The 13,027-nt window shown below is 39.2% G+C and overlaps 1 protein-coding gene across 1 annotated transcript; it reads left to right on the top strand.

Annotated features, from left to right (window-relative positions):
* Window positions 1-568: 568 nt before the first annotated feature.
* On the top strand, window positions 569-12,147 carry LOC137992611 (regulation of nuclear pre-mRNA domain-containing protein 2-like). The gene is made up of 7 exons (XM_068838047.1): window positions 569-735; window positions 881-1,010; window positions 1,104-1,204; window positions 2,833-2,966; window positions 4,936-5,062; window positions 6,995-7,170; window positions 8,547-12,147. Exons 1-7 carry the CDS (start codon window positions 585-587, stop codon window positions 11,649-11,651), a joined length of 3,924 nt encoding a protein of 1,307 aa, XP_068694148.1. The 5' UTR covers window positions 569-584; the 3' UTR covers window positions 11,652-12,147.
* The last annotated feature ends 880 nt before the right edge of the window (window positions 12,148-13,027 follow it).

Raw genomic sequence — 13,027 nt, 5'->3', positions numbered from 1 at the left:
TACGCCGATCAGATCAAGACACTGGTCCAACGTACACCGACAGGAAGATTGTCCACAGTTGCTTGCTTCAAAACTCTTTTATGAAGCAGTGTAAAGCACTGGGGTCGAGAATGGTTTCGATTTACGATAATCGAGATAGACAGGTACGATGGTGTTTTACTCTTAAACGAGCACGGCAACCTACATTTTTTACTACATAACTTTGGTGTTCAAATTATCCCCTTTCAATAAAAAAAAATAAAAAAGTTTTTTTCAAGGAAAAAAAAGATATAGCTTTCTTCCCCAGTATGTCTATGAAAGACTATCGATGTTGTGTAGGTGTAGCCCTTTGCTGCTGCAAATTACAAAGGAATGACTTTTTCAGTCAGTAAAAGTACTTCCTGCGCCATGGATGTTAGTCCGGTCTGAGTTCGAACCCGAGACCTCCCGCGCGGCAGTCGGATTCTCAAAATATTTCAACGAGTCTTAACTTTCTTCATATTTCGTCTGTGAATTAAACACCGGAAGCATTGTGCAGAGTCGTTTGGTCAGAGGATTTCTTCTACGCTCATGCGCATCAGGGACAACAGAATCAAGAGGGCAACATGGCGCTCCTCAATCAAAAAGCGTTTGAACGCAAGCTGCAAAATATGTCGTCCACACAAGACAGTGTGCAAACAGTATCTCTATGGATGATTCACCACAAAAAGCACGCAGAGGATATGGTTTCTGTATGGTTGGAGCAGTTAAAGAAAGGTAAGATTGCTGTTAAAATAAATGATCAAGCCGTCGTTATTTCTCGATCTTTTTCGCGAAGTCAAAGCGATTTGTTTGAAATTCAGTAAGTCAGTTCAGCGGCGCTGGATTGTGATGTGTTAAACAGGTGTTGTTGTTATTCTAGCTTCGAAAGCGGATAGACGTTTGGTTCTCTTTTACCTGGCCAACGATGTTCTTCAAAATAGCCGCAAAAAAGGAAAGGAGTTCTCCAACGCTTTTACGAAGATTCTGCGAGATGCAATGCCTTTTTTGAGGTTTGCAGTGTTTTGTAAATGCAATCTCCTCTTTATGCTTTTCCTTAGATAACCGATCAGTGTCTAACATGTGACATAAATCCTATTTTTCAGCGATAAAACCATCAAAACTAGTGTTGAGCGAGTGATAAAGATTTGGGAAGAAAGGAGGTTATTTGAGAGTGATTATTTGGAGGCCTTGCGGGGAAAATTAGGTAGGACATTTTAAAATTCTTGTTGCGACCGCGATTTTTAGATGAAAATGCCATATTTTTTATTAATGGCTGCATTATCAACGTGTTTAAAAACAAATATGTCAAATTTTCGTTGACACTTCATTTACTGATGAAACGTTTAAAACCGGATTATTAATTTATCATTCGGTGGAAGCTTTATTATTAAAATAATAATACTAATAAATGTAAAAATAATGATAATGATAATGATATAATATTTTACATACAAGATTGTTCTGAGCCCATCAGAAGTCCAAAATTCTTTTTTTTCCCTGAAGAGCTTACATTGTATTCAAAGAACCATGATACAGTTGGTTTGTGGGGTTGCATATGGGCTCACAGAAAATTGAACATCAGGTCATTTTATTCATCATCTATTTCTTGGTGTTTTGAAGAGATTTCAGATTGAATGGTATGAGAAAAGTCCTCAGCATCTCAGGTTTGCTTGAGGCTTGGTTTGAAAGCAATGTATTGCAAATTTTGGAATACATTTTGGGCTCATCAATGCTGAGTGGCTACAAACGTATTTCTACATCTTTCCTTTTTATAACCTTAGGTGTTCAATTTAACAATTATAAGAGAGGTTCATAGACAATACTCATTGAATCAAAACATACACTGTAGTCTTAGATTTTATTATGGCTTTTTACCCACCTCCATATATGGTTGAAATTAGTATTTCTCTGCCAGAGGATATCACAGTTCAATATTCAATGTATTCACACAGTTATCCCTTTGCCCAAATATATGTATTTTATATCTTACTTTCACTGACATGATATGAATACACTTTGAGTTGTGTGGACAATAATTAAGAACTATTCACCGAAGTGGGGGTGGCTAGTGGTGGATATTTACCAAGCTGCAAAGCGGCGAGATAAAATCTCCGCCACTAGCAACCGACACTGAGGTGAATAGTTCTTTTAGTATACTAAAACAGTGAGATTATATAGCACAAAAAGATGATTTTAACTCATTTACTTCTGCAACAATTACAACATTCTCGGGCGCAAATCCCACGCGATTTGCTTGAAGGTGAAGAGCAGTTGAGGTTGAGTAGTCAATCACGGCATGCCTTCAACACTATCCACAGTTTTAGTATATGCCAAATATATGTACATGTATACATTAATTTCAATCAAAATGAAGGGAAATTTTTTTACAAAGAATCCCCCTGTTTCGCATGGTAGCATATGAAAATAACATACAATGTAATTTTGTCACTGGCACACAACCATCAGCTATCGTACAATAATATTTTTATCCAAAGTTGTGAAACTACCAAAAAGGTAAGCTGTGTCTGCAGAATAATCTGTCCATTTTAAAAGAAAAGGTTGCTGTGTAATTTCTGCTGAATTTTGCCCTTTGTGTACTCAGTATGCAATAAGCTAGTCACCTTACTTCTGGATGGGTGAAGGAAACTAGCACCAAGCAAGAACAAATGAAGGATGATGGCAGATTTGTCATTGGATAATCAATTATTAAATTACTATTATTGCCACTATTATCATTATTATTATTATTTTTACTGAAAAAGTATTATTTTAACATGTTCTTTTTCACTGACATTTTTCTCTGTCTTGTTTGTAAAATTTTCTTTTCACTAGATTCAGGAGGGGTGCCAGTTGTTAGCAAGAAGACCAAAGAAAAGCAGCCAGAGAAAGAGAAAGAGAAAGAGAAGGAGAAAGAGAAGGAGATCAAACCCATTAAGCAAAAACGATTACCACCTGCAGATTTTAAGGTACAGTGTTAAGGAGCCCTAGATGGCTTTTGATGTTTACTTATAGGCAATTACCACAACCTCGTTCCCAGGGTTTCTCTCCTCTGCCTCCATTGTCATTGAGAAAAGACCCTGGTTCAGGCTGGTCACATGCCTCACAAAATCTGGGAGGTAAACCAAATATATGTTAGGGGAGGGGAAGCAATGTACGCCTCGTCATCATTGCAATTGGGAGAATCAGCATGCATTTGGTTTTGTGGTCAGACGAGCATTGACAAAACGTTTTACTGCAAGTTATTTTATGTATGACATGTGGAATTCGACATGGAAGGCAAAAGTTTGTTGTCAAATCAATCAAACACTAGAGGAAATACACTTGCATCATTTGAATTTTCACCTGTGTTGGCTGTGTGAAGGTCTGGATTCAAGCTCAAGTGAGCAGTTGAATTGCGTAATAACGAAGCTTGCAACACTTTTAAAGAAAAGAAGGTTTGGCATGCAAGAAAACAATCAAAAGGTTTATCCATCGAAACAAACTTGTTCAGTAATCAATCAGCCAGTGTCATGTTTTATATGTCACATGTTGACCTCAAATCAGACTGTATGAACATGTGAAGGTATTAGATTTTGTTCTTTGATTTTAGTTATTCTTTTGAACGTTAAACAAAGTGTTTCCTAGGTTGCAATCTTGTACAGCAAGCACACAGTTTTTCAACAACTTCATGCAAATTGTCGTTAAGATATTTTTTACAACTGCACACAGTTTAGAGCGGTTTTCAATTGAGTGTCGAAAGTAATTAGCAAATTACTTTGGTTTTGCATTGTTTCTCTCAGTGATTGGTTCAAAGTTCTCGCGACACTTTTTCAACCAATCAGAAGTGAAACCAAAACCAATCGTAGCTCGTGCGTGCACATTTTCCCGCGCTTTGTGTCGGCTACATGTAATTACTTCAAGTTTTGATTGGTTTAGTAGATTGTCTCCGTCCTTTTTGATTGGCCAAAGTAATTACTTTGGTTGTGGTTTTACGACACTCATTTGAAAACCGCTCTAACGTAATTAATTTATAACACAAATTGTGAAGTATATTTTAAGCCTCGGTAGAATGAAAGAGACATTTTATCAAGCAGACATACATGTAGTGTTTGGTGTATTGTTTATGATAGTGTATATTCCGTAGAAGCAACATTATTTGCTAACAAAATCAAATATTTTTGTGAATGTCAATCGCCGCTCGACATGACTCACCTCTAGGTGTTATTGGTCATAAAAGCTTGACCGCTTTTGTGGTAATTCATCTCCTGTGGGAAGATCATCTCAGCTCTTTTGGCTTTTTATTGTAAAGTAAAGATAATACACTTGCGCCCAGTTGCATGATCAAAATATAATGAAAACCCTACCCTAGTGAGAAAATGTTTGTAGAGGAGTGCCACATGACTAGCCCGAACCCGAGTCTTTCTCCTCAACGACAAAGGAGGTAGAGAAGAGAGACCCTGGGATTACTAGAGTAACTAATTTTGAATCAGAGTTGTATTAACCCATTGGCACCTCAAATGCTACTAGGATACAATTGCTCTAGAGTAAAATTGTCTGGCATTAAACAGAGTAAAACCTCACTCCCAGGGGTCATTAGGTTAAGGATTGAGGATTTATAGATTTGGAGCTAGTGTGTTCTCTGGGGTATAGATATACTGTATGTTTTTTTTAATTTTGCAAGTAAGATACATCTTTGGGTCAGAGTAAAGTTGTTTTGATGCATTTTGATAAAATGGGGTAGTTGGTCAAGTCTCTACCCACCTTTTCAATGTAGACTTTTTCCTTCGTACATATTTCCACAGTATTCATCAGATAAAGTTACCCATGGTTTGAACTATATGAAATAAAATAAATAAATAAATAAATAATAATAATAATAATAATAATAATAATAATAATAACAATAAATAATAATAATAATTTATTATCTTATTTTTATTTCTTATCTTGTAAAAGCCATCCAAATTGATAGATGCTTTAAAAGCTCTGAGGGATTTTGAGGGAGAATTAACTTTGAAGGAATCTCAACTGAACTCCTTGAGGATTGATGTGTCGGATTTGGAAACTGTTCGACAATTGAAAGGTTTGTCATGATTTTGGAATTAAACTGGCATCATATGTGGGGAAATTGACCAGCCTGAAGTTACCCAGTGCTTGAACTGGAGACAAATTTGTTACTGTGATAATTTTGAAATGTTTACAGCAAGTTATTAGTTCAAGTTTCAAAAGCTATTGAGTGAGTTAATGTGATCTCCTAGATTGGCCAAGAAGTAGTGGTGGGAATCGGTTGAGATTTCACATTCGATCATCAGAAATAATCAGATTGCCCCAACCGATCGATCATCGATTATAATCGGAAAAATCTACCAATAAGCATTCCACATATTTTTCATCTAAATAGAGGTCAAAGTGGGCCCTCCCTTCACTTGATGAAAACCAAAATATTCCCACACTTTTGACCTGGCGTTTCCAGGATAGCGAAAGATCTCTAACTCGTCCATTTTAGCCGCCATATTGGACTCGTCAGCAACATGTAAGCGAGGCATGTCTGAGAAAGGACACTGGGAATTGGGGAGAGATTGGGGAGAGCGAAACAAAACATTTTCAAGCCGAAACGAACAATTGTTCATCTTGGATCAGAGGTGACATTATCTTCCTCTGGTGATTTGTAAATACATTTGAGATCTATTTCAAAACTTATTTTGGTTGTAGTGATACTACAAACGCGAAACAGTGAGCTTGTAATTTATGTTTTGGCTCAGTTGTTTACGAAATACAAAGCGGCTTAGCATGCCACATCTTTTAAATAAGCATGAGGTATTTGAAGTGACAACAACACAGAGAACAGAGTACCGCCAGGTAAACACAGTCAATCTTAGATTATATCTGCTGTTGTGACTTAGAAGTTAGGAGTCCATGAAAAAAGACAACTCACACAAGATATTAAACGAACATTTTTATTTATTTTAATACTTTTATTTGTCCCCAATAAATTTTTAATTTTTCGGCGACAATCGATTATGAAAAAAGCAAAATCGATTGTCGTGTCGCTTGAACTTTTCGATCAACTTTCGATTATAATCGATCATCGGCCCACCACTACCAAGAAGGCATCAATAGTTTCCTTAAAATGAGATGATTAGAGTACATGTACATATACATGTATTATTATGCAGAACCAAGGGAAACCAGGTAGATTTGTAGTTGCTTTTAGCAGAAGAGATTTTTGCACTCTATTACTGCAATTTTCATAATTATTCAGTTGAATCTCATCTTCAAGCGCCAACGGCCAAATTGCATTTTGGCTTCCATCAATCAAACTTCCGATGCCAAGCTGAGAGTTGACCCAAAACCAAGGATGCCAAAATCAATTGATGCGTGACATAACCTACCAATCAGCATCTTTGGTTCCTACAGTCCATTTGTACGTTTGAACATGATGCTGATGGAAAGTAATGAAATCTATGTGAATCTTTTCACCGAAGAAGCTCTAAAAAGATGTCAATGGTATTCGAGCTGTGAAATAAACAAAAACTCCAGTTCACTTTCTGGCAGCAGAGTCGATCATCCCAGCCATGTTCGGAAATTTGATTGATGGAAGCCAAAACACTTGAGAACCAAAGCACTTGAAGTTGAGATTCTGAGAATTGCAGTAAATGTTATTGTATTGATCGTCATTGGAAGTGCATGTTTAGTTGGAATGACCATCCGAGCTTTTGCAAGAAGATTGTGGATTACAATAGCATGTGCTGAGTTTTCTTTGCTTAAATTAATTCCAATAAAGGCAATTTTTACATGTATATGCACAATGGAATCATTATAAACCAATTCAAAAAGGAAAGAGAAATAATTAATTAAAAGTTACCCTGGTAACTAGCAGGCATGCTGGCTTCCCAGAATTATGGTGATGTTCGTTTTGCCTGCAGTTTCAGATCATATTCAACAAAATTTTAATCCAACCATTTTGTCATCTGTTATTATTTTCGCGTTGTGGGTAATTGAACTGTTTTGTCAGATCGCACAGGTGGTGGCAAATTTTGTGAAGAATATGAAGTAGCTACTACCAAACTTGAAGAGTTTTCTGAATTGCTGAAAAGAGAACAACAGGAAAGGACAGATCTAATAAAAGTATTAGAAGATGGTGAAGCATTCTATGATACTTCCTATGGTGAAGTCAAAGTGATTGTGCACGTAAGTAACTTTTTACAAAAAATAATGTTTGAAAATTGGTTTGCTCGTGACAAATCTTTATATGCCAAGTTGGACACATAAAAATGTTATGTACTTTGTAGCTTGGAGCATTTTCAGGTGAGCATTTTGCCAATTTAGCAGCAACAACATGGATGTCTTGCATACATAATTTCTGCTTAGAAAGTTTTTTTGGTTTCACAAACTGGTCGTTTTCAGTTTTACATGTACCCTTAATTAGGATTTGTAACAGTCTTTCATTCGTTAACAAGAAATGAGATCTTGTCTTACATTTTATTTACATCTTTCTGAAGAATTTCAGGTGGGCATGTTGTCGATTTTAGCACATTTAAGACTACATGTAGTTAGGCAAATTTTCATACTGCAACATTTTACATAATGCACTTGTTGGGCTTGTCAATCATTTCCCATCTCTTCTGCCTGTAAGTTTGGCTGTTTATCAGTGCTATTTTAAGGTATGGGATGGGCATGGTATCTGATTAGGTTTTTATTTGTTTATCATTTTCCTCTGCCCCTAGTCCTTTTTCAATCAACAACTTAACCATGTCAACCTTTCACTTAAACTTCGGGTTTTTTATCTGTCCATGTTTTTTTCATTGTTATCCATTTATGTCTAAATAAATAAATAAATAAATAAATAAATAATAACTTTATTGAATTGTCAAGATACTTAAGCATTAAAATACTAATTGGTGACACAACAAAATATTAAATGAAAACTAATATTTAAAATATACATATGTTAACAATTTTAAAAAGACTATCTATAAACTTTGCTTAATAATATCCAAATGTATGGATTACAGTAAAACACCTGCAAGTGGATTAAGAACATCAGGCTGAAATTTGGCCAATAAAGCACCATATAAATAAGAACAAATTCAGCCTGATAAATAGAACATGTTCTTAATACAAAGGGAAACTTATATCAAAGTGCTATGGTGTATAGGACCATTACAAACAATAAAATCTATTACAAAACAGCATTGTACATGTATGTTAATTAAACCTCTAGTAATATATGATTTGAAGAATTTCTGAAACCAATTTTTAAATGAGATTTTACGAACACTTTCAAGCTGATTGGTCATCTCAAATAAAAACACAATCACCCTAAAACCTGAAAAAAGTGTTCTTATATGCGGGTGTTTATTGTATTATAGTTTATTATGCATGCTTCTCCAGGTTGTTGCAAATTCACATATTTGCTTTTTTCGAGGTCTTATGTCAGTGACAAAGATGTAAGACATTAAAAATGTCTTCAAATTATTAAGTTTTGTGACATTTTAAAAATTGTGATTCACTTACCGGTTTTTAAGACCATTCTAAAGTTTACTCTGTTTTTGCCCCAAATCTAGGCATACAAGACTTTTGGTAACCGCCTGACATCCTTGAAGAAAAAAGTTGACTCTAAAGTGAACAGGCTTGCACAGAAAGCCGCAGAGAAAGCTAAAACAGGGCCAGTGTCAGCACCTCAAGCTTCGTTTTTGACCTCTGGTCTGCCCGATGTTGCTGTGGAATCAGCTCCCTCCACTCCATCTCAGACTCAACCTGAAGCTGATAAATCACCAGAGGAGGATAAAACTATTGATCCAACTGTAGACAACATTGAAGTAGCAGACATGGACATTGAAGATGATTCAGACAGTGACAAATCAGAAACAAGTGAGGAGGCTAGCGCTAGTGATGATCCCAAGGGCAGTAATGATCAGACTCCTAATTCCACTGAAAGCTCTGGGTCTCAGCCAACAAAATCAACTCCCCTGGAGCTTGACAATTCTTCAGTTATTCCTCCTGCAGTTCCTACAACTCCTGCTCAGCCACTGGGCCCCAGTGTAAGGCCCATGATGCATGTTCAAGGTCCTTTGTTGCCAAGTCGGCCACCTCTTGTTTCTCCTCAACCTGCAGTTGGAATGCTTATTCGTCCATTCATAGGTGTTCAGAGATTTCCTGGTCCTGGTCCTGTTCCTCAGTTCAGACCAGGAGTCCCTCAAGTGCAGTCTACCCAGGGTGTGGCTCAGAATCCTTTATTACAACCAGCAGGAACTTTGTCTGGTCATGGGCAGCCTTTTCAACAGATTCCAGCTGGCTTACTTTCCAATGCAGGTGTACCGATACCAAGTGGCATGGGGACAATTCAACCTTTCCAACTTGGAAGTGGCTTTGTGGACAGTCAAGCACCACTTCCGGTGGCTGCAACAACAGTTCCAGCACCTGTTCACATGACTCCCAACTCTGCCCCAGTAAGTGAGACATCTCAAGGTGGCGAAAGTGCTCCTCAGAGTCTTGTTAACGTGGGATCACCAAGTTCAGAGGCTTCAGCTCCATCACCTGTGGGATCACCTGAGCTTCACTTGGAGGAAGGTGACGAGACACCTGAGACAACTCCAGCGCCTCTTGGAGATGTAGATGTTAACAACAAGACTGGCTTTGAGACAAATCAGTCGTTTTTTGACCATTCAATTCAGAATCAAACAAAGCCAGGTATTGGGTATGGGGTTTCATCTGCACGCAAAGCAATTACGGAATCTCCTTTGTCTTCCAGTGGCATACCATCTACTTCTGAACAGGTTCAGGGACAGCAGCAAGATGCTGCGTTTGCAAAAAAGGACGGAGGACAAAAAGTGACTGCTGTGGACATTTTAGCCCAGTTGCTCAGCAGAGGTAGGAAATTACAGGAAACAAGTGCCCAAGGCCCGGAGTCGTCACCAACCCGTGATAATTTGCCTTCTAGCACCCCAGCAACTGCTCCTGAGACGCCCAAAGAAAACTTGAGAAATCCAACAAGTAAACCACTCCTAACTTTAATTGACACACTATTTCCAAAGCTGAGTGATTCGATAAAAACTTTGAAAGAAAAAGAAAAATCTGTTAATGTATCCGAGACACAGTGCCATCCTGCAAGTATGCCAGTTGTGAACACTCCATCTACTAGTTTACCTGCACGACCGTTGCCTTGTGAAAAGCACACTGAGTATCCAAATGAAGAGCAGGGAGTGATCGAATATGATTCAAACCATGCTGAAGCTAAAGAAAAGAGCCAATGTCGTCCAGAAAGACCTTGTTTACCTTCTAATGTACCCAGTGAAACACCAATGCGTATACCGGCAGAGATTTATACAGAGTTCAGAGGTGATGCCGAATGTGACACAAGACATAAAAGGGAATATCATGGTAACCAGCCGGGCCCAAACGCCGTTACCTCGTTACCTTCACCCAGGGGCCATCCAGGAAACCAGTTGAGTGGTTTGCCTTTCCGAGGAGCTTCCCCTCGCTTTCCCCATGAAATGCCGTTAAAGCGCGAACCGGACTTGGTAACCCATGGACCACCATCATTTGAACAAAGAGCACCGTTTCAAAGACCTCGTGGTCCTCCTTTTAAGCAGTTTAGGAGTAACACCGGACCGCCTTTTGTTGAAGGGCCACCAATTCAGCTTGGCCCTCCTCATGTCCAGCCACCTAGGGGACCACCATTTGAAAGACCTCCCAGAGATCCAGCAGATGTGAACGAGCAAGCACCTCTATATGGACAACCACAGAGCCATTCGGTCGCGGTTCCACCCTATGAAAGACACCCTGAGGGACCAACAGACCAGCCTGGACAAAAACCTGATCAAGCACTGCATGCTGATTCTCCAAGAGGCCCACCTTCAATGCGTGACCAGGTTCTACCCAATCGTCTTGCACCAGCACATCTTAATTCACCTAGAGGATTTCAAGGAGATAAGCAACCAGAAATAGCTCCTGATCTGTTACGCCATGGGCATTCTCCTGGAGGTTCTTTTAAAGACGGTCCTGTCATGAGACCTTCGGAAATTTCACCTGTTCCTCCCCTTGATGGCCTCAAGAAACCTTTGGAAGTTCCTGGGAATGAAGACCGACCAAGCATCATGGAGCAGGGTAACCTCGTTAACGAACCTCCTGGTATAAGAAGGCTTCCACCAGAGGGTCCTCCCCAAAGGTCTCTTGAACCAAGGCGTGCTGGTCCTCCACCTCACCGTGTCTCCTATCCTGGAGTCGGAGATAATGAAGAGCAACGGAGACAGTTTGATTATTGGGAAGATTCACAAAGAGAAGGTTATGAGGAACATGCTAGACCTCCTTGGGACTTTCCTCGTGATGTTCCAGGGCCGCCTCCTCCGCATTGGAGGGGACCTCCTGTTTCACCTCGTGGGGACCCAAATCGAAAGGATTTTCTTGAGGATGATCCTTCAATGTGGACTTCATTTGAAGGCCCTGGAAAATCTCCTGGGCGTTTTATGGATTTTCCTAACAGAACTCGCGAAGGATTTAGAGAAGGCCCACCTGTTTTTGACAGATATCATGACCAAGGGCCGCCTGTTAGAAGGCGTCAATCTTTGGGAGACTTTGAAGGTGGCTGGGTGCGTCATCCAGGGCCACTGAAAAGACCTGGACCACCCCCGATAGCATTTCCAGGACCATCGAAGCGCCCTTATTATTAATGTTACCGTTTCCTTTGTTCTTTTAAGTGTCATTCATAAATGAAACTGACAAGGCTATGCGTGAAAGACATTGCCATTCGAATAATAATATTTGTTAGGGGTATTTTATCTCTCTTTTCCGTCGGTAGTGCGTTTTAGGGTTCCCTTTTCCTCTCCCAGTGGTTTTCCGCCGTTGCCTAAAGTCATTTGCCTGTTCATTTCTATGATAAACTTCAGTGAGGTAATACATAATACAGGACTCTGCTGCCGGGACTGACGCAGACTTTATACAATGTAAAGGTTTCGTGTCATTTTCGAAAAGTGTACTTTTTGAAGTCACTATTACGCTCTCGACCAGTTGATTGAAAATTGTTAAATAAATATGGAGTCTTTGAACCTTTTTTACCCCTAGGGGATTTCTAAACTGCAAATTGTGTTTCTTTTTGAAATTAGTCTTCAAAAAATATAAGAAATATACTTATCATTTATTATTAAATTTTCGATCTCGGATATTGCGTATCCTGGTGTTCTGATTGGCTTACTCAATCACGGTTATTAGCTCGTATACCATAACGACCTTGTATGGAAACTGATTGCATCCATGTGCATCGGAAGTTTAAAAACTGAGACAACTAAAACAGTTCAGAATTGAATGAAAATTTAATAAAACAATTATTCCATTCGCGCTTATTGGATATGAGACTTGCTATAGCCAACTCAGCCCTACTTGCCTCCTTTGCTCCTTTGCCTCTTCCAACGCGCGCTCATGGAATAATTGTTTATTATCCACCGCTGGCTACTTCAAAGATGATGTACTGCGTATCTTGGTAAATCGAGTCGTTAAATTCCTTAATCATGCAATGTGGTTATGGCTTAGTTTTAACTGAAGCAATGTAACGTCCGTCAATGCGATTTCTCTGAAAACAGGAGCCCATGAATACGTGCGAGCAACTCCCAAATATTCCTGTCACGGCGTTTTCACAGACCGATTTATTTTTAGATTGAATTTCCCGCGAATGAGACTCCACAGAAGCCCGATGACCAATCACAGGAAACTAACTTGACGTCATTGCGTCACCGAACCGGAACTGCCTTTGTTGTTTTTCCCCCCCACGTGGGGGAGGAATGATTGCGTGACGAACCCGTAAGAACGTTTGCGTAGGGGCCTAGTCCGAAAATCGATTGGTCTGTAAAAATGCCGTGACAAAGGCTTAGTATGGTAGTTGCTCGCTCTTACTCATGGGCTCCTGCTGAAAAATGTCTGAATGTAATTTCCTGGTTCGCAGCGGTAAAGACTCGGAAGCGGACTCTCATTAAGGTGCTGTGGCGAGGGTCCACTGGAACCGCAACCATTCCAACTTTGGTGTTATTTATTTTCCCTTCCCTTTCTCTTGTCA

The sequence above is a fragment of the Montipora foliosa genome, chromosome 2, assembly GCF_036669935.1.
Source record: "Montipora foliosa isolate CH-2021 chromosome 2, ASM3666993v2, whole genome shotgun sequence".
Lineage (NCBI taxonomy): Eukaryota > Metazoa > Cnidaria > Anthozoa > Scleractinia > Acroporidae > Montipora > Montipora foliosa.
Note: the sequence above shows the minus strand (reverse complement) of the source record. Positions and strands in the feature narration are given on the sequence as shown.

Excerpts from the sequence above, each read along its gene's own strand:
- LOC137992611 (XM_068838047.1), top strand. The coding sequence starts at position 585 with ATGGCGCTCCTCAATCAAAAAGCGTTTGAACGCAAGCTGCAAAATATG. Across the intron at positions 736-880 it reads GTTGGAGCAGTTAAAGAAAG|CTTCGAAAGCGGATAGACGT; the intron begins GTAAGATTGCTG and ends TTGTTATTCTAG. Across the intron at positions 5,063-6,994 it reads AACTGTTCGACAATTGAAAG|ATCGCACAGGTGGTGGCAAA; the intron begins GTTTGTCATGAT and ends CTGTTTTGTCAG.